The 25,025-nt window shown below is 36.6% G+C and overlaps 1 protein-coding gene across 1 annotated transcript; it reads left to right on the top strand.

Annotated features, from left to right (window-relative positions):
- The first annotated feature begins 23,855 nt into the window (after nt 1–23,855).
- LOC127690038 (olfactory receptor 8B3-like) lies at nt 23,856–24,785 on the top strand. The gene has a single exon (XM_052189601.1). It carries the CDS (start codon nt 23,856–23,858, stop codon nt 24,783–24,785), a length of 930 nt encoding a protein of 309 aa, XP_052045561.1.
- Nucleotides 24,786–25,025: the final 240 nt, after the last annotated feature.

Raw genomic sequence — 25,025 nt, 5'->3', positions numbered from 1 at the left:
TACTGCCACCCACTTTCACACTGCAATACCCCAAAAAAGGTGGAATAGAGGAAGTGATAGATACCATACAAACCTTAATAACAGAAGGTATTATAGATCCAACACAAAGCATTAACTATAACAGCCCTATTTGGCCAGTAAAGAAACCGAATGCCAAATGGACACTCACGGTAAACTACAGGAATATAAACACACTATTGGAGTAGATTCCCTGGGAAATTTCCAGATGTAGAAGATATATTCCTGAGAATCACGCATGTGGCACCCAAATGGTTAGCCACAATAGACTTAAAAGACATGTACTTTGGCATTCCCTTACATCCCAACTCTTGAAAAATCACCACATTCTCATGGGAAGGAAAACAGTATCAATTTACTAGAGTTCCACGAGGATATGAAAACAGCCCAATTATAGCACATAATGCATTGAGTTGGCCTATGAAGCACTCTGCACGTGCCACAGTATCCTAAGAAGAACCTGGTGGTACTCTGATCCAGTGTGCCCATTTTTCAAGAAGAGATGTGGGAAGGGGTGGCCATGGAAGGAAAAGCATTGAAATGGAAATGGAAGCTCTCAGAGTTCCTTCAAGGAGCAAAGCAGACTGCACAGGGGATGGTAGCTTGGTGTGCTTGAAAGTACACTAAGAAGGTATGCTTTTAGGCCAGAAGATGGAATGGTACTAATAGAAGAAGGAAAGAACAAATCAGCACAACACCTGGAGGTAAGAGCAGCCCTATTAGCAGCTAGACAGCCCCATAAGGATGGGAAAAACTTACATCTTTTTACAGACTCTTGGTGTGTGGTCAACTGAATATCAATTTGGTCAGGAAAATGGAATTTAACAGAACAGAAAATCATTGGAAAAGACTTATAGTCTATGGAAGCTTGGATGGAGATAGCTCAAATCAGTAAAGAAATAAGGATTAAGGTATATTATTTAGATACTCCACCCCCCAAAAAAAGATGACCTACAAACCAAATATAACAATGAAGCAGATAGGTTAGCAAGCATGACAATAAAACTTAGGGCACATTGTCAAGGTGAACAGATAGGACCTACAAAACTTAAAATTAAGAGGAAATGGACCAAAGTGACTCCTCACACACAGGAAGAGATTACAAGAGAAGAAATAGAACAGATACAAAAATTCCTAAGACATACAGGAAGCCATGCAACCTACCTGTGATTCACTCAAAGGAACATAGCCATAACATGGAAGAAAGTTAAGGATGCCATAGGGAAAGGCTAAAAATGACCTGCAATGAAAACCAGATTTAGATTTAATTGCCATGGAACACTGATAGACTACATTTTAATCACACACTCTAAATTGATTGCATAGGACCATTAAATAAGTTCAGGAAACAGTATGCATGCCCAATAGTAGACATCTGCACAGGATTAGGTATGGCCAGATCAGGGCCAAAACCAGACCAAAAAATTTACAATTTTTACATTGTGGTCATAGATTTCAGCTTATGGTATGCCCAGACTAATACAAAGTGATTAAGGAACCCACTTTACTAGTAAAATTGTACAGAAGCTGGTAAAAGATCTTGACACAATGTGGGAATTCCACCTGACCTATAAACCAACAGTATCAGGCATTATTAAAGGATTCAATGGGTTGCTTAAAGTAAAATTATTTTTCTTTTTTTGTAATATTTTTATTTTCTATATTCTTTGTTTACATTCCAAATGATTTCCCCTTTCCTGGATTCCCCCCTCCCCATATGTTCCATAAACCTTCTTCTCTCCATCACTTCTCCAATCACCTCCCTCCTTTTTCTATGTCCTTATATTCCCTTCCAATGCCAGATCAATCCTTTCCAGGATCAGGACAGTCTCCATATTCTTCATGGGAGTCATTTGTTATGCAATTTGTGACTTGGGTATTCAGAGCTTCTGGGATATTTAATATCCACTTATCAGAGACTGCATTCCATGTGTATTCTAAAGTAAAATTAATACCACATATAGGAATAGCACTATGCATGTCATTAACTATATGACACACATTGGCTGTGCCTGCCATGTTCTGTGGTACATTATTATTTTCAGTGTCAAACAACCCAGAATTACAATATGTGGCATTGCTGGAAATAGTACTGTGAGTAAAATTCTGCCTTCAACCATCATCCTTAAACCACAAATACCATGGCTACCTACATACCTAAACTTATAGACCCACAATATAAAATACCCAGATGGTGGACATAAGATAGTATATGGCCAACATACCACCTTAAAATAGACAGCTTCTGGACAAAGTATGCTTATCTCATTCCTGGTTCCATGGCTAAGAACACCTCAAACAACAGTTAGCACCATACCACCCTACCAAAACTTATATGCTAGATCAAAAAGATAATATAAATACAAATAGATATAAACAAAATCCCACAAAATGTCACTTTAATAAGGTGTGGTCTAATGCCTCTAATGTGAGAGCAATCTTTAGTAATTATTAGTATAGACCATCCAAGGTTAAACCAATTAATTAATGTTAAAAGGTGTCTACAAAACCATCACTAATAGAATGGTGATAGAGTCTACATTCAATTATGATTTAGCTATAAATTCAACCCTTCCTAAATTATATATAAGTACTTTGATATATACAGGGTTAGAATGTAAAGCAGAGGGTAGGTGGTTTATTCTTAAAACATTAACATGGGAAGAACAAATGTATGATTATGAATATGATGGATAAGAACCTGGAGAGGAAAAGAGAAAAGAAACTTTCCCAGCTACACCTATAACACCAAACCCATATAAACCCTTTTCAAATATGTACTTAACCAAATGTACAGAATTTGCTGTACCTTACCCACTTAAGAATGGTATACCCTCTCTACCTAAACCATGAGAAGTGCTCCAGGGAGATGTTTGACAATTTATACCCACAACTCCAGACAACATGGAACCAGACAAATTAGCTATGGGTAGTCGGTTTCCTAAACCTACCCTGATTTGGCAAGATAAGCTATTACCAGAACTTAAAAGGGACCACCATAATAGAAGCACAACAATGGCCCACCTGGGAGGATTGGGTATTAGCAATGGCCCTGGGGATGGAACATTATAGACAAACACTAGTACTCACCAGCATCCTACTACAACCATGGCAGACTACACATGAAAAAAAACAGCAACACCCTTATGTATAATGCTTAAAGCAGCACATGGATGCTTTTGGTAACACAGAGATATTCATGGATGTCAAGATGAAGTGAAGAAATGGACACAAACAGAATAGCAGGAATTGCCTTGAACTGTTTCAATACAAACTCTTGGCCTACAAGACCAGAGGAAGGAAGACATAGAGTACTAACTGTAAACAGAAAATCAGAAGGAGAAGGAGGTCTCCACATACATGAGGCAAATGTTACACACACCTCACTCAAAGGAAATACAGTAGTATCCCTGCCATTATTTAAGGAGAATAGAGGTTATAAGTATACCTCACTCATGGCACTCTGGGATCAAGGAGCTTACATTACAGGAATAGTACAGATGAAGGAAGTATGGAAATATATAAAGAAACCTATACCCATTTTAGGGGCACTACCAATGATAAAGAGAAATATATCTAAGACAGGAGGTAACTTTCCTAATACATTTGGATTCAAGGAGAAAAACATAAATGTGATTTCAGTAATTTAAATTTTTATTACAAAATGTTGCCTACTATAATCAACATCACTATATGACCACTTATGATAAGAAGGAAGAACATAAAACAAGTATATTCATGACACAGCAGTAAATGACACACGAATGGATTTCCCTATACCAGGGAATACAATGGGAAACATTGCCACAGTTAATTTTCCAGGAAAGAACATATCTGCAAAGTTTGGGACAGTAACTCATGTAGATATTTTGTGAGTGAATTACATAAGAATCCCTAATTTAACTGCACAGGATTAAACAACATTATATATGTGAAACCCAATTTAACAGAAACTAGTATACCAGGAGTTGGCTGCTTTTATAAACTTAGCAGCCTAACACCTAAATATCACATTAAGGCCCCAGAAAGGACTATACAGTGGTGGAATACTTGTGGAATCAATCATAACAGTGCAAGAACTATATATAATTCAGGCTTGCTATATTATTTTAGTTATATAATGCCACACCACCAACATCAAGACTGGCAAAGATCAGATTGGACAGCACAAAGGCCAAAAGCAGCCCCTATGCTGTCAGGTGCAGATGACTGGGATTAGATCTTATACTTACACATGTCACTACAATAATTCCACAAATCAGATCACTCACACAATAATCCTTCCTTGGTAGACAGAGAAGGATTCAACATTACAACAGACTATGCAGGTATTAATAAAACCAACATAAGATTCATGACATCACATTATCCACCAGGATGGTTAAATCCACCACCTGGGTCACCTTCAGTTAAAGAAGCCCCATCTGTAGTACCAGACACAACCTTACCAGTAGAAATTATGCTGATCCCTAAAATCAGGAAAATCCAGGCTTCCGTCTCATTACAAGCCTTTAAACCTCCCAAGTCATATTGTGGAAATGGACACCATATCATATCATTATAGTAGCCTAAGTAAGTTTGGCAGAAAATCTCTAGAGTTACTTGCCATAGGAACCTTCCTGACTGGAGTATTATTAGGAAGCTTGATGGGGGAGAGAGTAGCAGAAGCAGTAGATGCACCCATCAAGGCAGAAATCTATAACATTCACCAAATTAAAAAGAAAAAGTCCAGGTACTACATGCACTATCAAGAAGCATAAATTCATTCCACATCATGGCAAACATCATGAACACAGCAATACAAGTATTTAGGGAACAATATAAACAGGAATAGAATAGAACAAGGAACCTTATAATTCAGAACCATAACTTAATTATGTGCCAAATATATACAAGTAATCTAGCAGAAATAGAGAATTAGATACTTATTTTACAATAGGACTAGAAAGAAGGACCTCAGATGTCCAAACATTTTTAGTTAAAAAGGACCAGATTGCACAGAAGGCATATGGAAGATACATCTAATACAGTTTTTCCTAGACAATGCATATTCAGGATACTACACTAAAGCCATACCACAGAAAGAAGGCAATGAATTTATAATAACAGATGACCACTTCCTGTGGTCATCAGTTAACACTACCAATAGCTCTCTCTTTATATACCACTTGAAAATACCCTTAAATTAGGAGCAAATACATATGTCTACCCACACCTGCCAGACACAAAGATACAACACACATCATTCACAATATCAAGATTAACAACCATTATACAAGACATGGGGAACTATAACTTTATACTATGCAAACCCACACAAAAAATAGCCACATGCAGATGGTTAAATGAATCATTTATGAGTACTTCTGAAGTATATTCTAATTTAAAAGGCAGATGTTATCAGCTGATGAACTGCTAACCGGCCACAATGGATAGTACAATAGTCGTGAATAAGTTGAACCTGGAAGTAAAACATTACTTTGACTCTGATGGTCTATTTGATTTTTGAACTAGAACAAGATCATTATAACAACTTCATTCAAAAAATGAATGAAAACATTTAAATCATGACATACAATGAAAAACAATTGGTATCATTAGATGACAAAATTAGAAAAGGAAGCATCAACTTGGGAAATGATCAGAGTGAAGTATACAACTTGGTTGGCCTATTAGAAACCAACACTATAATCAATAAAAATTGGAACAAAGAAATAACTAAATGTGTCCTGTGGGACAAAATCGACAGACTAGCATGCTTAGACTTTGTATGTACCCCAGTATACTCATAGAGGCACTGGATTAAAGAACCATTTTGATTCCTGATATTTCTGATTATCTTATTTATGCTATTGAAAGTATCTTTAATATGTTTTAGAAGCAACTATAGAAAATATGTCAAAAAGAAGGCCCTCACTCAAGAGGCCAAGTGATAATGAATCCACACGAAGACATGACCTCAGCAGCATGGCAAGAACTAATACATTTTTCGGAAAAATATTCTTTGATAATGCTTCATCATTTGGAATTTTGTTTGATAGATTAACTAGATATAAGCTATTTGAACAGAAAATTGCATGTTTTGCTTAAGATCCTATGCTATATTCTGTTTGTGGCCCAAAATGAATGATAAATTGCTTTCTTTGTTTCATCATTGATACCATAAACATGCATCCAGTAATATGTACCCAGATCCCATAAGGGCAGTCCAAAGCCTGTTGAGCAGCCTCATGGCCTGCTATATTAGCAAAGGAAGTCACTTTTTATAGCATACATGTTACAATATGTTGGAGCATGCACCCGACTCCACATATAAAATGTTGGAAAGAGATTGGTATAGGAATGACCCTAAACAATCACACAACTGAAAACTCCTACAAGTTTACTGCCTGAGGTCAATATTAAAACCAATATTAAAAGAGTGCATCTTCCAATGGAATGCATATTGTACATGGAAATTTACCACAAAAATGGATTAAGAAATGTATATGATTCCCATTTTACAAGCCTTGTGAAGCCTTTGGAATACCTAGACCTGAAATCTCTGGTTTACGGGAGGCTCCAGGGGATGGAATGCAAGAAATAATTGTAATCAATATAAATTAAATTACAAATGTAATTGAAACCAGAGTGTTTAAGTGTGAAATGTGATAAAGGTAAACACCCTAACTCAATAAATACCTTAATTTTAATTGACTAAAAAGATACCATGAAGACCAAGTCTGGAGAGAGTGTGCAGAGATGATATGCCTAGTGTCAGGTAAGGTAGTACTGCAGGACTGAGCTGAAAGAGACTTAAAAACCTGGTCTGAGACCTTAGGTTTGGCTCATTCCTGAGAGTCCCAAAGGAGACTCTTTCTGTTGAGACTGACTCATTCCCAGAGTCAGCCCACCGATTCCAGATATGCCAACTCTGGACTGAGGCCCCAGCAGGAATCTAAAGCACAATGAGGAAAAGCCACTGCAGGCATTGCCTGCACTTCCATCAGAACTAGTCTACCACACTTACCAGACCAGAGGTGAGAATGTATGTGTGTGAATGAGTGTGATCTCTTTTTGCTTTATATTTGCTCATTGTTGTTTATAAATAAATATTAATGTAACTTGTTCCACCAAGTCATTGGCACTTTCTTTCTCTCCCTCTTGGCTCCATCCCTAACCCTAACTCAAAGAGGCAAGAACTAAACTGAGAATTCACAACTGAAGAATCTCCAAGGACTGAAAAGCACTTAAAGAAATGTTCAAAGTCCTTGATCAAAGAAATGCAAATCAAAATGACCCTGAGATTCCACCTTATGCCAATCAGACTGGCTAAGATCAAAACCTCAGGGGGCAACACATGTTGGCAAGGATGTGGAAAATGAAGAACACTTCTCCATTGCTGTTGGAATTGCAAACAGTTACAACCATTCTGGAAATCAATGGGGAGATTCCTCAGGAAATTGGAAGTAGATCTACCTGAAGACCCAGCAATTACAATATTAGTTATATACGCAAAAGATGCCCTACTATGCCACAGGGACACACGTTCCACTATGTTCATAGTGGCCTTCTTTGTGACAACCAGAAGCTAGAAACAACCCAGGCATCTGAAAATAAAACAATGGATACAGAATATGTAGTTCATTTACACAGTGGAATACTACTCAGCTATTAAGAATGAGGACATCCTGAGTTTTGCAGGCAAATGGATGGAACTAGAAAATATCATCCTGAATGAGGTAATTCAGACCCAAAAGGACATGTATGATATATACTCACTAATGAATGGATATTAGGCAAAAAAGTACAGTATACACAAGATACAATCCACAGAACTCAAAAAGGTCCACAAACTGAAGGGCCCAAGTGAGGAAACCTCAGTCCTATTTGGGAGGAAGAATTAAGGGACCACAGTGGGGGAGGGAAAGACATGGGAGGGCAAAGGGATGGGGGAAGGGAGGGCAGAGGGGAACATGATCTGGTTATAGGTGTGTGTGTATGGGGGGAAGAACTGAAGCTCTGAGGGCCAGCAGAGAGAATGGAAACAGGCAACCTCCAGAGGTAGGAAGTTGGGGGAACCCTCCCGAATGTACCAGAGACCTGAGAGGTGAGAGACTCTCAGGTCTCAAAGGGAAGGACCCCTAGATGTAATGCCCTACAGTGAGCAGAGGAAACTTGTAGAGGCTACCTTTTGTAGAAAAACAGGGCATCAAGTGAGGGATGGGGTTTCTATCCCACAGTCAATATTCTGACCCATAATTGTTCCTGCCTGAATGAATTGCAGAGATTGAAATGGAGAAGAGCCTGAGGAAAAGAAGACGCAGCAACAGGCACAAAGTGAGATCCAGCTCAAAGGAGACCCCATGACCTGACACTATTCCTGAGGCCAATGAACATTCACAAAATCATTACTGCCATCTGAAAAACCCAACAAGCAGTTGAAACAATCAGACACAGATATTTCTGTCTAACCAATGGACAGATGTTGCTGACCCTTGTGGTTGAATTAAGGAAAAGCTGGAAGATGAGGAGAAGGGCAATCCTTTAGGAGGACCAGAAATCTCAATTTACCTTTACCCCTGAGACCTCTCAGACACTGGATCACCAATCAGCCAGCACACACTACCTGATATAAGGCCCCCAACACATATGTAACAGAGGGCTGTTGGGTCTGGGTTCAGTCAAAGAAGATGCAGCTAGCCCTCAAGAGACTGGAGGAACCAGGCAGTTTAGAGGTATAGTAGGGTGGGAGGATGGGGACATCCTTGTAGAGACAAGGGGGTGGGGAAGAGGTATGGGATGTGCAACGGTTGGAGGGTAGACCATGAGGGAAATAATATCTGGAGTGTAAAAAGGATAAAAAATAAAAAGGAAAAGAAAAATTAAATAAAAAAGGAAGCATCTCAGAGGCCAGAGGCTGACTGCCAGTTCCTTTCTTACATTTCAGGTAAGAACTGTAATAAGTAGGAAAGTGATTTTACCCACAATGTTTATTATCTTTATTGTACCTTGGCTTACTCAGAAAACTGCCAGTTAAAATAAGAATAATATAAGTGATCAGTATCTACTACTTCATGTGTTTATGAACTGATAAATTTTGTAACTACATTTTGGTAACAGTTTAAGACATTCCTTCTTATTTTCTACTTTTAGTAATATATGTGATATATGAATATATATATTCTGGCAACAATGGTTGTAGGTATGAAGGACTTGTGTTGATATTATGATATTATGAAATTTGCCAAGGTATACATGCTTTAGAAAGAAGAATAGAAAGTCTATAAATAAGAGGCAAAGGTCAAATTATAAATAGCATCATGGGGTCTCACTGGTACCAGACTCTTAATTCCATACAGCTGTCCAAGTGTTTCTACAATGTAAGACAATTAGGATAGAAAAATGCATCAAGTGGTCACAGATACAACTGTTTAAGATCCATTTTCCCAATATCTACAATATTCTTAAACTATAGTTTACTTAAATTACAGTTTTATCCTATGTCTATTTTCTTCATCATTTTAAACACAAAAGATTTTGCAGGAAACAAAACTTCTCTTTTTGAACTTTAATAACAAACAAACAAACAAAAGAAACCATAATCTCTTACAGCAATTTCTTCTGTCAAACACAATTCCTGGCCTGGAAAGTTGGCTCAGCCTTTAAGAGCTTGTACTGTTTTTATAAGGAACCCACAACCCTTCTTACCCAGTTCAAAACTGTCTGTAACTTTAACTTCTGGAAATCTAATACCCTCTTTGGGGCTCGAATAATAATTTTCTCATGCAAATATTTACACACACATACACACACACACACACACACACACACACATTATTATAATAAATATGTAACAGCAATAAAAAAAAAGAGATCACAACTTTGAAATAGGGTAAAAAGTGGTAAACTGGGCAAGATTTTAGAAAGGTAAGGGAGAAATGATCTAAGTCATAAAAATTTATTTACAGATGATTTTGTTTAAAATTAAAAAAAAATATTTTTAAATAGAAGAGAATGTGTTTGTGTGCTGGGAATTTCACATTCCTGTCAAAAGTTTGAAATCCATGATTTCTCATTTCTGTTGATTACTTCATTCTTCAGGCACTTTGGGCCTTTTCCTGAAGTTTACCTTGCTTTCCTGAGATAAATACTGAAGGGCTCTTTGATAGGCCCAAGCAATGCAAACCTTGTGCAGGAAGGGCTTGGCATCTCCTCTTCCCTCTTCCTTGCTAAACCATTGGATTACATCCCTATAGCTAGCCACCAATGTCTATTCCCATATTTCCCTGCTTCATTATACCTGACTAAAACTCCAAGGTCCAGCTACCAAAGCATCACACTCTAGCAATCAAAATTCAAAATTCAATATTTAGCTAACATGTACAGTCAGGTGTTACCAACTCATCTGAACACAGACTACTCCATTTTCTTCTTAAAATCTGTTCCTATAGAAACACTTGTTACTGACTTTATCTGACCCAAAGCCACCCCTAACACTAAACACATGCACACTCACACACGCCTGTTCGTGTCTTGTTTCTCTGGGGAAATACATCATTTTTGTTTTGAGAATTTAGTGTCAGGATGTATTCAATACTGAAAACAGTTTAGGAGGAAAGGGAGTATTTATTTAATCTTACAGATGGTAGTTTGTCATCAAGGGAAGCCAATGCAGGAGCAGAGGCAGAATTCATGGAGGAATGCAGCTTATTGGCTTGGTCCCCTTGGAATGTTTATCTGTCATTTTTGTTTAGCCAGATTCACATGCTTAGGGATAGCACAGCTGAGAGTGGATGGGACTCTTTTAACTTCAATAAGCAGCCAAAAATGTCCCAAAATGAAGTCATAGAGAAGTCTACTGGAGATAATATTTCAGTCGAGAGTCTCTCTTGCCAGATATGTAGATTCAAATGGAAACAAAAGTAACTAGAACACGTTAATATCTATGATTCATCTGCTGTGGTAGTTTCTTTGGTCACTGATGTGACAAAATGCCTTACAGAGGCATATTAAGGAAGGATTTACTTTGATTCACAGATTGATGACACAAACCATAGACAGAAAAAGGACAGTGGAGGGACCAGGAGACAGATGGCTACTATGAAAGACTGGAAACAAGAAGAAATGAATGCTGGTGCTCAGGTCAGAACATTTTTATTTTGTCTGAGGTCTGGCCCATTGAAATATACTGCCCACCTTCAGGATAAGTCTGTATATGCACTTAAACAAATCTATAAACTCTCTTGCAAGATGTTGAAACATCTCCCACATTATTCTAAAACCTGTTCATAAGATAATCACTAATAATTATCATGCACATTCCTATGGTTAATTTAATCCAATAGTGTCTTGAACAATTACATTTGCTTCTCAACACACACTTTATCCCAAACTAAACAGAAAAATATGTGGTTACATGTAAATCTGAGGTTACATAGGTAACTATTATTAACAATTGACTCCTTAGACATTTGCAGCAGAATATCTGGAAGCCCAGTTGACTGTATTGATTACCTTCTGAAAACTAGAGTAAGAGCACAGCTCTTCTACATCAGTACTTTTTTCCTTGTCATTGGAGAACTGAGCTGTTATGTAAAAAAATATAAGAAGGAATAGGACCCAGGAAGTGAACAGTCAGATGACCTGGAAATTTGAAATGTAGCCATACCAAGTTTACCAACAGTCTTCATTTTACCATCTTTTCAGTTTATCTTTCAGTAAGGGGAGAAATATCACATGTACCTAAGTCATATTGACCAAAAGTTGATGGGATATGACCATGTATCTGGCTGCCACAAAATAAGAGAGAACTCTAAATTATCTTAGTTCCTTTATCAGTAATGAAAGCTTGGAAACAGATCACAAGGTTTCCTGCTGATGAAAGATTTTTCTGTCTCTGGATTTTCGATAAGCATGGCAGCCAGAAATGGCTCCCTCATAACTGCATTTGTTCTTGCTGAATTGACACATCATCCAGGGTTCCTATGACCTGTGTTTTACCATGATCTAAGATCTACATTGTCACAGTTGTGGAAAACTTTGGTTGATAATCCTGGAGGCCTCAATCTCCACAGGGATATCCCCATGTGCTAACTCCTCAATCTCGCCTTCATTGATTGCTGCTACTCTTTTGTTTTCCATCCCAAAATACTGATAAACTTTCTCTTTCAGAGGAATGTCATCTCTTATGTGGGATGCAAGGCTCAGTTGTTACTATCTCTGGTGTGACATTCTGTCCCTCTTCAACCTTTCTTGCACCTATGTTAATGATGTTGTAGTTATCATAGCTGTACTATCCTCATTTCTTTTGTTTACATCCTTCCCAACATTTTAAACATAAAATCCATTCAAGGAAAATCAAAAGCCTTTAGGACTTTAAGCTTTCATATCACAGCAATTTCTCTGTTTTTCAGGTCAAGAATATTCATGTATATTAATCATTCTGCATCTATGAACCCTGGAAAAGTTTCTTCTGTTTTCTGCACTAGTGTGGTTCCCATGTTCAACTCTCTGATCTAGTCTGGGGAAAAAGGATGGGAAACTGGCACTGAAAATGTTATGCTTAATGTCCACAGTAAAGACTCATACCTATCTCGAAATAAAATAATATAAAAGACTAAAATTTGAATGTAAAGAATCTTCAATTTTACTACTGTTTTCATGAAGATATTTTGTTCATACTAAAGTGGTATAATGTGCATTTTTCATGTGTTTAAAATTGCTACTGAGAATATTACAGATTGGTGTCATGACAATCAATGACATTTAACACTCTGGCTATGCCACATCATTATACAAGTTTTTCAATAATTATTCCATCTCTATTTTAGAAAATTTGAAATAGTCATAGAAAGAATCTATTTTGTTTGGATAACACAGAAACATTCATTAGTATAAGTAAGAATAAAATATAACAAATAGTTTAAGTGTGAATATAGACAACAGTGGCTTATAGCATTGACTCAGCTCCACATCAAGGAAGGCAACTGTGAGGAGCATAATGGGCTGTAAATCCGTAGCCAAGTCTCTTTCACATGCACTCTTTAGCTCACTTCCTCACACCTCAATGCGTCTCTGTGTACACACATTCTTATGAAGCATATACATATGTCTTCTGGTATGGACTAAGGCTGGGTAACTTCTTTACAAAGTAAGCCAGTCTTGACAGGACACTTGATGTTATCCTTCTAATGCCTTTTAGAACTGCCCCAATCTGAACTTCCACCACCTAATTTCCCCATGTCTCTTTCAGATTTTCTCTCTGATACCAGGTTTTTCTTACTAATCCTGCCTTCTTGAAATTCATCCTTTACAGATAATTAATTCAATAAATGTCATGCAATGGTGATAACTTCATGGATTCTAATTCTAAGCGGAACTGAGTGGTGGCATTTATATGAACAGATTTAAGATTTGTATAATCATACAAGATTTATTTTGTCATTTAAAAAACCCACACAAATTACAAACCCATAGAATGGAATATAAGACTCAAAAACAGATTTTCAGATAGGTATCTTATTAGTTCACAACAAATCGACATATTAATTTCCTGGGGAAAAGATATTTTAAACCATTTATTTTATATTCAGAAATATTCACAAAGAAATCCATGCACAAAAATTTACTTCTCAATCATGGACCAAAATCATATACAAATATTTAAATTATAAATTTTTTAGAAAATATATTTGGATAACCTAAGAGCCATATTTTAGAAAACAGGATACCTAGAAAAGGAAATAGAAAGTTAATAAAATTTTAAAGTGAGTACTATGTAGCAGTGAAGTATTTAAAATGATTCACAGACTGGAAAAATATTTTCTGGGCATACACCATACCACAGGTTACAATGCAAGATGGTTTTATTTTTTATTTTATTATTTACTTATTTATGTTTTATTGTTTGTTTTATTTTGGGAGTGTTGCAAGAGCAGAGGACAGATATGGTGGGATGGGAAGATGAGTAGTATTGGGGTGCATCATGTGAAATTCACAATGAATCAATTAAACTTGTTGAAATTATTTAAATTCTGTATTAGACTTAGATGTTTTCCTACTATAATTATAAACATGCTTTTTCTCAAGTAATGAAAAATTGTCCTGCAAATAACCAGGGAAAGGATAACCAATGTGGAATTTGATGTTGTGTATTTAGTTTCTCATTTACCTCTTGTAATGTTTTCAACACATTTTTGAAGCATTATTTAAAACTGATGCTTCTCTTCTCTGAACAATTTAAACTGAAGTCAATATATCGTCCTCAATTTTCCTTGTCACAAATATGGCTAACTTTTAAAAATTAGTTCTTGAGTTCATAATTAGACCATTTCCTTACTCTTTCTACTGCCTCAAATTTGCCATATACCCTTCCTTGTTCTTTTTCAAATTCCTGACCTCCATTTTCATTGTTGTTACATACATATAACATTATAACTTTATTTGAATGTATATCTTTAGGGATAATCATTTGATATTAGATGACCAGTTGTGTTTACTATTCACTGGATAAGAACATATCTCCAATTCTCATCAATCTGTAGTTGCCTGCAATTCTTTGTGTAGCTTTGAGGCCATCCAAATTAGGGTGCCTGTTGTTTTCTGTTTGTTCATTTTGTTTTAAGGTTTTGTCTTTCTTTAGCTCATGTTAAGGTGATCTTCTTGATGAAACATCATGGATGGAAATGCTTGCATTTCTAGAAGACAGTATCTCACAGGGAACTCTGATTTTCTGGCTTTTACAATCTTTCCTCTCTCTCCCTCCCAATCATCCTTGATTCTTAATTCCTATTACTTTAGATAGATTGGTTGGTACTGTGTAGGAGTGGTTCTGATTCTAAGGACCTGTTCCCCAATTGATTCTTGATTTGTCAGTAAAGAAGCCATGGGTCAATTTCTGGGTAGAAAGAATAGTGAAACTTCCAGGTCCTGATAGAAAATGGAATAGATACAAGGTAGGAAAGATTCATTATGCTTTAGAGAGAAGAACCAAGCAGCCATGTGAGATCTTGTGAGGAGCAGGGGTCTGTGGACGCTCTTATAGGTCAGGAGTGTTTAGCAGGGACTAGATGTATCTTAGCAACTAAAATTTAGGACAGTTGGGAGGTTTGGAGATCAGAATATTGTTTAGCACATTCTTTTCTAGGCAGGAGAAAATTAGCACCCAGCAGTTGTGCCCAACAGCAATTTGAAAAGTAACAACTGTGTCTCTGTGTTTTATCCATGGATTCAAGCTAAGCTGAGTTGGGGCTAGTAGCTTGGTCTATTCTCAAGCTTTTGCAGGGTAGAAAAAGCCATGTACAACAGGACTGGGTTCCACAATTGTAGATACTGATTTTGTAGTTTTTCTGTAATCACATTTGTCAGCTGCAAAAAAAAAAGTTTCCTTAGTGAAGGTAAGAACTACACTTATCAGTAGTCATAAGGAAAAAAATTATTTATAACATATTTGGAATTAGGCTAGTTTAGAAAAGTGGTAGTTGTAGGTTCTTCTCCTTAGAACTCTAACATCACTATCTTTGGGAGGTTGGCTAGGATTCTAGTACCAAGATGATTTCTATTTTGTAAAATGGGATCAAAGTCTGATAAGAGACCTGTTGGTTACAACTAAGGTATGGATACTACTACTGTACTCTTAAGGTTATTGAGCCATATTTTTAAACCTATTCTAATTTTTGAAATTATCATTTTTGCATTCTTACCTTCCCTCTCTTACCTCCAACACTATCTATCCCACTCTTTTTCAAATATGAGTAAACCTTTGTACCTCCATATTTATGAATATGTGGGTAAATCCAACGTGCTATTGTCACACATTTTATCATATAAAAGTATCAATATAGTATCTGATATGAAATGAATATTTGAGGAAGAACATGGCAGACAACATTATTATACTTCATTTTCTCAAGAGAAATGTGACCTATCATATATATATATATATATATATATATAATTCCCAGGGATAAAGCATCTTCATCCATGGATAGGCTAGCTCTAAGGTTTTGCTTTCTTTCAGAGATACTGGTTGTCTGTCAGGAAATTTTCATATTCATGGTGTCATGTTTAAAAAATCATAACAGACAGACAGACACACACACACACACACACACACACACAAATATACCTGCTCATATGATCATACACACATATCCAGAAAGATTTTTTTAGAGTAAATCAAGAATATAAATTTTAGATATACTACTAAGAGATATAATGACCCACTTTAGTGAAAGTATAATCAAGTGCAGTGGATATTTTTTGGGACTTTGTTATATTGTGCTTAGAAGATGGATGGAAATGGTTACAAGGGTCTTTCATTTATATTTTTTGTGCAAGTTTAATTAAGATCAATTTTTTAATTTATTTTATGTGTAAAGTGAGATATAGAGGTTTAAATCCATTTATACAATCTAGTTTAATTGACAGGTTTGAGTTTGTAGCCTGTGTTTATTTTTGGGTTTTGTTTCATTTTGTTTTATTTCATTGCACATTTTCTTTCCATTAATTTTTTTTTAGTTTTAATTGCATGAATTATGCATTAGAAAAATATGATCAATGGCGATTTTCTTCTGAAGTTTATTTTTCTCCAAGCTGTTGCTATATTTTTCCAACCCAATTACCTGGCAAAAGAAATCTCAGCTCAATAAGCAACAATACAAGCTATAAGCCTAGACCAGGCAGATCTCTAACTACACTACTCTATTCCCATCTATATTATTCCATCTAACTTGAGGTTTCTACAGGCCAGGAACTTTTCTTTGCAGCCTCTCCATTGATCCTCTGCCTTCCCAGAGATCCTTTTCTACTCCCCTCCAAACTCTCAGCTCCTTTTCCTACCTCATGCCCAATCATTGGCTCCAGCCTTTATTTGAAAAGTTAAAGTGATTTCCAAGACTTTTAGCATGAAAGGATGCTGAATTTTGTCAACTGCTTTTTCTGCATCTAATGAGATGATCATATGGTTTTTTTCTTTGAGTTTGTTTATGTAGTGGATTGCATTGAACCATCCCTGCATCCCTGGGATGAAGCCTACTTGATTCTGGTGGATGATCGTTTTGATGTGTTCTTGGATTCGGTTGGCAAGAATTTTATTGAGAATTTTTGCATCCATATTCATAAAGGAAATTGGCCTGAAGTTCTCTTTCTTTTTTGGATCTTTGTGTGGTTTTGGTATCAGCATAATTGAGGCTTCATAGAATGAGTTGGGTAGAGTTCCTTCTGTTTCTATTTTGTGGAATAGTTTGAAGAGTATTGGCGTCTTCTATGAAGGTCTGATAGAATTCTGCACTGAAGCCATCTGGTCCCATGCTTTTTTTCTTTGGGAGACTTTCTATGACCCTTTTTATTTCTTCAGGTGTTATGGGACTGTTTAGATGATCTGTTTGATCCTGATTTGGTTTTGGTGTCTGATATCTGTCTAGAAAAATGTCCACTACCTCCAAATTCTCCAATTCTGTTGAGTATAGGCTTTTGTAGTAGGATCTTGTTGATTCTTTGTCTGGTTCTCTTTGTTTCTACTTGATTGATTTTGGCCCTGAGTTTAATGATTTCCTGCCTTCTACTCCTCCTGGGTGAAATAGCTTCCTTTTGTTCCAGGGCTTTCAGGTGTGTAGTTAAGCTGTTATTGTATGCTCTCTCCATTTTCTTTTTGGAGGCACTCAGGGCTATGAGTTTTTCTCGTAGCACTGCTCTCATTGTGTCCCATATATTTGGGTATGTTGTGTCTTCATTTTCACTAAATTCTAAAAAAGTCTTTAATTTCTTTCTTTATTTCTTCCTTGACCAAGGTATCATTGAGTAGAATATTGTTCAGTTTCCACATGTATGTGGGTTTTCTGTTGTTTTTGTTTCTATTGAAGACCACTTTTACTCCATAGTGATCTAATAGGAGGCATGGGATTAGTTCGATCTTCTTATATTTGTTGAGGTCTATCTTGTGACCAATTATATGATCGATTTTGGAGAAGGTACCATGAGATGCTGAGAAAAAGGTATATTCTTTTGTTTTAGGATAAAATATTCTATATATATATATATCTGTTAAATCTAATTGGTCCAAAGCTTCAGTTAGTTTCACTGTGGCCCATACCTAAACATCATTAAAGCAATATACAGCAAACCACTATCCAACATCAAACTAAATGGAGAGAAACTTGAAGCAATCCCACTAAAATCAGGGACTAGACAAGGCTGTCCTCTCTCTCCATATCTTTTCAATATAGTACTTGAAGTTCTAGCTAGAGCAATTAGACAACATACGGAGGTCAAGGGGATACAAATTGGAAAGGAAGAAGTCAAATTTTCACTATTTGCAGATGATATTATAGTCTATATAAGTGATCCAAAAACCTCCACCAGAAAACTCCTACAGCTGATAAACAACTTCAGCAAAGTGGCTGGTTATAAAATCAACTCAATCAAATCAGTTGCCTTCCTATACTCAAAGGATAAGCAGGCTGAAAAAGAAGTTAGGGAAATGACACCCTTCAAAATAGCCAGAAACAATATAAAATATCTTGGTGTGACTCTAAGTAAACAAGTGAAAGATCTATATGACAAGAACTTCAGGTCTCTGAAGAAGGAAATCAAAGAAGACCTCAGAAAATGGAAAAATCTGCCATGCTTGTGGATTGGCAGGATTAATATAGTTAAAATGGCCATCTTGTCAAAAGCAATCTACAGATTCAATGCAATCCCCATTAAAATCCCAACTCAGTTCTTCACAGAGTTACAAAAATTAATTCTCAAATTCATCTGCAATAACAAAAAACCCAGGATGGCTAAGACTATTCTCAACAACAAAAGAAATTCTGGGGGAATCAGTATTCCTGACTTCAAGCAATACTACAGAGCAATAGTGTTAAAAACTGCATGGTATTGGCACAGTGACAGACAAGTGGACCAATGGAATAGGATTGAAGACTCAGACATGAATCCCCACATCTATGATCACTTGATCTTCGACAAAGGAGCCAAAAATATCTAGTGGAAAAAATATAGCCTTTTCAACAAATGGTGCTGGTTCAATTGGAGGTCAGCATGCAGATGAATGCGAATTGATCCATCCTTATCTCCATGTACTAAACTCCACTCCAAGTGGATCAAGGACCTCCAAGTAATACCAGACACACTTAAATTAATAGAAAAGAAACTGGGGAAAACCCTTGAGGATATGGGCACAGGGGAAATGTTCCTGAACAGATCACCAATAGCTTATGCTCTAAGATCAAGAATTGACAAATGGGACCTCATAAAATTACAAAGTTTCCATAGGCAAAGGACACTGTTAATAGGAAAAAACGGCAACCAACAAATTGGGAAAGGATATTCACCAACCCTACATATGATATAGGGCTAATATCCAATGTATACAAAGAACTCAAGAAGTTAGACCCCAGGGAACCAAATAACCCTGTTAAAAATTGGTGTACAGATCTAAAAAAAAGAATTTTCACCTGAAGAAATTCAGATGGCCAAGAAGCACCTTAAGAAGTGCTCAACATCATTAGTTATTAGGGAAATGCAAATCAAAACAACCATGAGATTTCACCTTTCACCAGTCAGAATGGCTAAGGTCAAAAACTCAGGAGACAGCAGGTGTTGGAGAGGATGTGGAGAAAGAGGAACACTCCTCCACTGCTGGTGTGGCTGTAAGATGGTACAACCACTTTGGAAATCAGTCTGGTGGTTCCTCAGAAAACTGGACATGACCCTTCTGGAGGACCCTGCTATACCTCTCCTGGCCATATTCCCCGAAGGATTCCCTGGCATGCAATAAAGACACATGCTCCACTGTGTTCATAGCAGCCTTATTTATAATAGCCAGAAGCTGGAAAGAACCCAGATGTACCTCAAAGGAGGAATGGTTACAGAAAATGTGGTATATTTACACAATGGAATACTACTCAGCAATTAGAAACAATGAATTAACCACATTTTTAGGCAAATTGTTCGATCTGGAAAATATCATCCTAAGTGAGGTAACCCAATCACAAAAGAATACACATGGAATGCAATCTCTGATAAGTGGATATTAATTAGCCCAGAAGCTCTGAATACCCAAGGCACAAATAGCATAACAAATGACTCCCATGAAGAAGTATGGAGAGGGTCCTGATCCTGGAAAGGATTGATCTAGCATTGGAGGGGAATATAAGGACAGAGAAAAAGGAGGGAGGTGACTGGAGAATGCGTGGAGAGAAGGTTTATGGGACATATGGACAGGGGGGATCTGGAAAAGGGGAAATAATTTGGAATGTAAACAAAGAATATAGAGAATAAAAAAAAAAGAAAAGTTAAAGTGGGGAGTGCGTTCACAAGGTAACCCCTTATCAGCAGCCCCTCCCAGAAGTAGAGTTAGCATCAAAATACAAACCCAGGGCTATCCACAGCACCAAGTCACTTCAATGGAGGTATGTTTTCATTTAAGGTTATCTCTTTCAAGGGAACTAGATTTGTGTCAAGTTAATATGATAACCAATACAGAAGCTATAAGGAGGCTACTAATGGGAATATTTCATTCATATTTTTGAAGTAGGTCATATTTGAAACTTGATATAGGTCATGTATCAAGTTATTGCGTTATCAAGAGGATTCTAGTTCCTTTATCAGGAAGAAAAATATGTGTGTATAACCTAAGACAAGTGGAGTCCCACATTGCTAAGCTATTTTATTAATGCTTTCTTTTCTTGACAGTATTTGAACAATTTTGGGTATATGGGAATTTACTACTAAATTTACTCAATTGTAGAGGTGGCAAATGTTTTCTCCTATTCTGTGTGCTGTTTCAAGACAGTAAAATGTTTTAAATACTGAGTTTGGTTTTGCTTGTCTGTTTGAAATGCTTATGTCTTTTTCAGAGTCTTCTCTGCCTACATATACAAAGAGTTTTGTTTATGTTTTTTTGTTGGTTGGTTTTTGTTTTTGTTGTTGTTGGTGGTGGTGGTGGCAGTGGTAGTACTGGTGGTGGTGGTGGTGGTGGTGGTGGTGGTGGTGTGTGTGTGTGTGTGTGTGCATGCATGTGTGTAAGTTTCATTAAGGTCAATCTTTAAACTTAATTTTTGTATATTGTGAGATTGAAGGCATTGTATCCATTTTCCATCCTGTATTTACTAAGAATAATACTTCATGGATTTGATATTCTCTGGTTATTGTAACTTATTGTAAAATAGGTATATATGTAACAGTTAACTTAAATACTATAAAGCATATGTAGAGAATTGTTAAGTAACTCATGATAAGTTCCTCTAAATATGAGTTGTCATTATGTATTTGCTTATACATTGTATATCATTAGAATTTTTTTTACTTCATTAACTTTTGTGTTTCCTTAAATCTTGTAAATTCTGTAAGGATAAATTTCTCTCTACTTACCTACTATTCCATTCTAGTTCTAAATAGCATAGAGGTTACACAGGGGCATCTCCTGGAATATTTCTTGAAGGTATGTCTTATGACTGCATTTATCTTCATAATCTTTCCCATGTTCCTCATGTGTTTTGGAATGGGTCCAGAAGCATGATGCTTGCCACATTATCCACACATCCTCATTTTATGTTACATTTTATGTTACATTTTATGTTCAAGTTCCAAATGGGAAAATCTGTATGGACCGAATAAAATGATTGCTTGGGGTATAGGAAGTTTTAACTGAATTGCCTTACTGAGTTTCACAGTCTAAGATAAGGCTAACATACATAATAGTACTAATTTGGTAAATAGTATATAAGAAACCTAACAGATAGTTAAGAATAATTATAATTGTATAGCCATATCAGAAGGGAGAGAGGGACTGAGAGAAAGAGAGACAGAGAGAGAGAGACAGAGACAGAGACAAAGACAATGACAGAGACAAAGGAAAGAGAAGAAGGAGGAGGAGGAGAAGGAGAAGGAGACTAAAGAGAAGGGGAAGAAGGAGAAGAAGATAATGAGTATTATCACTGCCTCTATTAAAACAAAATGAGGAAATGAAGTATGGATTTAATGTGAAAAATAAACAATACAACTTTTATAAAGCTTCAACTAGAGGGGGAAGTTTAGGACATACCATTAGGCAATTATCATGGGATGGATTTAAAAGAAATATCCATGAAAGAAAATTAGATAAATTAAATATTATCAAGTTAGTCATTTTAGAATGACAGCATGGAAAAAATGAAATAATAAGTCTTATTGGCTTATAATCAGAAATTTTAGTATGTGTTTACAAGTAACAATTTCTCAAGAAATGTAAGTCAGGGTATTTCACATGATCCAGCTCTGGAGGTGATTACTACAACACAACACACATACCAGACACATAACTTGGTGAACCTTGACTACAGTCTGTGGGGAGTTTCATTTAACTGAAGAAAGGAAAAGATGAAGAATCTAAAACACACATTTCTCTAAAATCCCAAGATGACTGGGAAAATGAGATTCTATCTTTCAACATCCACTGGGAATGCACTTACCACAGATTGAAGAGAAAATCCATGAGTTGCTCAAGATCTGAAGACAGATCATCATCCAGGGTGGAACACAATTCCCCAAGTTCATTCTTCTATTTAAATGCTACTCTCTGGGGAAGAGGCAGCCACACATCCACACTGTTTTATAAGCAAATGTGTTGTGCAGGTAAGCGTACACAAAATCCTCTGTGCCTTATCATTGGCAGTGCGATGACATCATTACAGTTCATATTTTTTCTGCTTCAAGTAAAGACTCACAGTATTAATCACAGACTATGTTCTAAGATTGAAACACATATTCCAGGAACATTTGGGCACTAAGTTTTGTCTACATCTTTTTATATTGAAATGAATCCTTGGAATCTGATGTACTTCTATCAAATAATCAAGGATAAATAGGAGCCCAAGAAATCTTCCAGGTTTGTACTGTATTTCTGAGTCTTTTGCTTGCTTCTGGGACTCCTTTTCTCATATTTGATTGACTCATTGACCTTCCATATGAGGGCTTTTCCCTTGTTATTTATCTTGTTTTATCATGTACAGTTGTTGTCTCTTGGAGGCCTATTCTTTTCTGAGGAGGAAATAATGGATGAATAAATCAAGGGGAGAGTGAAGGTGCAGAAGAATAGGGAGCAGTGTAGGAAGCGGAAACTGTCCTCCCAATGTATAATAAGAGAATTTATTAGAGAGAGAGAGAGAGAGAGAGAGAGAGAGAGAGAGAGAGAGAGAGAGAGAGAGAGAGAGAGAGAGAGAGAGAGAGAGAGAACTGGGTATATTAACAGGTTTCTTAGTATAGGGAAGTCTTTAGCAAGGCTGTTTCCTTTCTAGCCTACTTAACTGGTGACAAAGAGAAAGTGGCAGAAGAAAGCCATCAGTGGAAACAGAGAGTAATAATAGGCATAAGTGGACACTGGATTCCCAGCATCTCTCTTATGGTTCTCGTGCACACCCAGGATTCAAGTCTTCAAGATTAATGAGTCTGTGGCATTGCGTAGCAGTTACATCACTCTTGTTCTTATAGTTTTGGATCTGACACGTTTTTCATTCATAACATTGAAGAGGAAAATCTGTAGCTCCAGAAGTTAGCTCTAGGTTGCCAAGACATCATTAATGTAGGAAGGACTCTAGTGAAGAAAAATTTAGGTAGGAGAAGGTGGTTCCTTTTCTTCTTCATTCTTTGCATGTATTTTCTTTTTCAGAAATAATACTGCAATATGGTATTACAGGCCTTATGACTGTAAGACAATTTGCTTGTGACTACTCCAGGCGATTCTGTAGACATAACTGGCACTAGAAGAAACATTCCCAGCATGCACATTGCAGGTGGGATTGACCCATGACAGAGTGTGGATCATCCTTTAATACAAGTCTTTTTGCCAATTCTACAAATTCCCTTAGAAAAGAATGGACTCAGTAAATATCTCCTTGGTGACCGAATTCACTCTAGTAGGATTAACAGACCAGCCTGATCTCCAAATACCCCTGTTCCTTCTGTTTCTAGCAATGTATCTAGTCACCTCGTTGGGAAATTTTGGTTTGATTATTCTAGTTTTGCTAAATTCACATCTTCACACACCCATGTACTTTTTCCTCTTTAACTTGTCCTTTATAGATTTTTGTTATTCTTCTGTGTTCACTCCCAAAATGTTGATGAACTTCATATTAAGACGGAATGTCATTTCCTATATGCAATGTATGACTCAACTCTATTTCTTTTGTTTTTTCGTTGTTTCTGAATGCTATATGCTGACTTCAATGGCCTATGATCGATACGTGGCCATTTGCAATCCACTTTTGTATAATGTGATGATGTCTCCTCAAGTTTTTTTAAAACTAATGATTGTTTCATACTTGATGGCATTTTCTGAGGCTGTAGCTCTTACTGTATGTATGCTGAGATTGACTTTCTGTGGTGTAAACATTGATCACTATTTCTGTGACAACCTTGCTCTGCTCCAGCTCTCCTGCACAAGCACTTATGTTAATAAGCATGTGGCTTATGCCTTAGTGGTCATCAACATCATTGGTTCCACTCCTACCATCTTTATCTCTTATGGTTTTATCCTCTCCAGCATCTTCCGCATCAGTTCATCTAAGGGCAGGTCCAAAGCCTTCAGCACCTGCAGCTCCCACATCATTGCTGTTTCTCTGTTCTTTGGTTCAGGTGCATTTGTGTATTTCAAACCCTCCTCACCTGGGTCTATGGAAAGGGCAAAAATCTCTTCCATTTTTTATACCAATGTGGTTCCTATGATGAATCCATTAATCTACAGTTTAAAAAACAAAGATGTTAAAATTGCTCTAAGAAAAACCTTGGCAAGATGGAAGGTTTAACTGGATACATGTGTCTTCATGCCTGTACTTTCAACTTTAAATATACCTTGTATTTAGTGAACATATGTAATCGGTAACTGTATTCCACAAACTTCTCATATTTTTTATTTACTTTTTATAATTTATTAAAATGGCAGAAAATAACACCATTCAGAAAAATTTGAGACCATGAATGATGTGTTGAAATGTGTATGTGTGATATAATAAGAAAACATGACTGTCTTTTTCTCATCACATTAT

The sequence above is a fragment of the Apodemus sylvaticus genome, chromosome 7, assembly GCF_947179515.1.
Source record: "Apodemus sylvaticus chromosome 7, mApoSyl1.1, whole genome shotgun sequence".
Classification (NCBI taxonomy): Eukaryota; Metazoa; Chordata; class Mammalia; order Rodentia; family Muridae; genus Apodemus; species Apodemus sylvaticus.
This window is presented reverse-complemented; position numbering and strand designations above follow the sequence as displayed.